General features: G+C 45.3%; 1 protein-coding gene across 1 annotated transcript in view; it reads right to left on the minus strand.

Annotated features, from left to right (window-relative positions):
- Positions 1–1,241, minus strand: part of ttll4 (tubulin tyrosine ligase-like family, member 4) — a gene marked incomplete at its 5' end in the record, with an annotated part of 22,690 nt that extends 21,449 nt beyond the window's left edge. The window contains 3 exons of the mRNA XM_008305093.1: positions 283–346; positions 430–488; positions 1,045–1,241. Coding sequence (XP_008303315.1) covers positions 283–346; positions 430–488; positions 1,045–1,241 — 320 coding nt within the window. The remainder of the gene's footprint in view (positions 1–282; positions 347–429; positions 489–1,044) is intronic.
- Between the last annotated feature and the right edge of the window lie 5 nt (positions 1,242–1,246).

The raw sequence follows: 1,246 nt of genomic DNA on the forward strand, positions 1-1,246 counted from the left end.
AATCTGGTTAAATCTGGTTGGTGAACATTTAAATGAGACGTGATTGTGATGTTTTATCAGTTTTAAACTCAGATTGGGTTCGTTTTCCATCCATATGACCCAGTTTTCATTTAAAGTCCAGCAGAAAGTTGAAAACCCGACAGTTCTTCTGTTTTTAGTTTCTGGCTGCTTTTTAGATCCACCAGCAGCTTCTGAGGTCTTCAAACACAGACCAGGTTTAAAGATACCGGCTCTGATGACCATCCTCTAAACACTACAGTCCAAACACAGCGCTGGTCGTACCTGGAGAGCAGAGCGACGGACGCTGTGGACGAGGAGCCGATGATGGACGAACAGTCGGAGTCATCTGGAGAGAGAATCATCGACATCATCAACACGCCGACCTGATCGGCAGCAGCTCACCGTCTGATTCACGTTTCAACAGTTTACCGTCGTCGCTGCAGGCGTTCTCCAGCTCGTCAGGCAGATCCTCCTCCACCACGTCCAGCCTGCAGCAAGACATTCAGCTCATTATGTGTCTCCGTGGTCACTTTACATCTCGTTAGTGTCTCATTTAGTTAATTTTATGCATCTTTGTGGTCATTTTGTGTCTGATTTAGTTAATTTTGTGTCTGATTTAGTTAATTTTGTGATCATTTTGCGTCTCTTCTAACTGTTCTTGGTCATGTTGTGTCCAATATTGCTCATTTTCTGTCTCTTTGGGGTCATTCTGACTGACGCTATGGTTGTTTTTGTCCCATTTAGGTTGTTTTTGTGTCACATTTGGGACATTTTGCGCCTGATCTCGTCATTTTAAGTCTCCTTTTTGTCATTTTCTGTATTTGTGGTTATTTTCTTTTCTTTCTCCATGAAAAGAGACTTTAAACTGAATACCTGCTACCATCTCAGTGTCTTCAGTCTTCAGACTCAGTAACCTGATGGTGTTTTAATCTGGGTTCCCTCTGACAGGTTTGGTTCACATCAAATAAACCAGATTACCTGCAGTAACACCTGCATGAATGTAATTTAAATGTAAAGAAAGAGAGTTAAAGTCTGTTTTCTCACCCGTTAGACGGCCGAGTCTCTCCCAGCAGGCGCTCCTCTGAGGCCAGAGGCTGGTCCTGCCTGCTCAGCTGGATGGCAGAGATCTGGGAGGTGACGGCGCCCAAAGGCTCTCCTGCACCGCTGGAGGCCACATCTGGAGGCAGGAGGACAGGTTTTAACAGGCCAGAGGCCACATCTGGAGGCAGGAGGACAGGTTTTAACA

Source organism: Stegastes partitus, unplaced genomic scaffold (genome assembly GCF_000690725.1).
Source record: "Stegastes partitus isolate 25-593 unplaced genomic scaffold, Stegastes_partitus-1.0.2 Scaffold2405, whole genome shotgun sequence".
In the NCBI taxonomy this organism is placed as follows: domain Eukaryota; kingdom Metazoa; phylum Chordata; class Actinopteri; family Pomacentridae; genus Stegastes; species Stegastes partitus.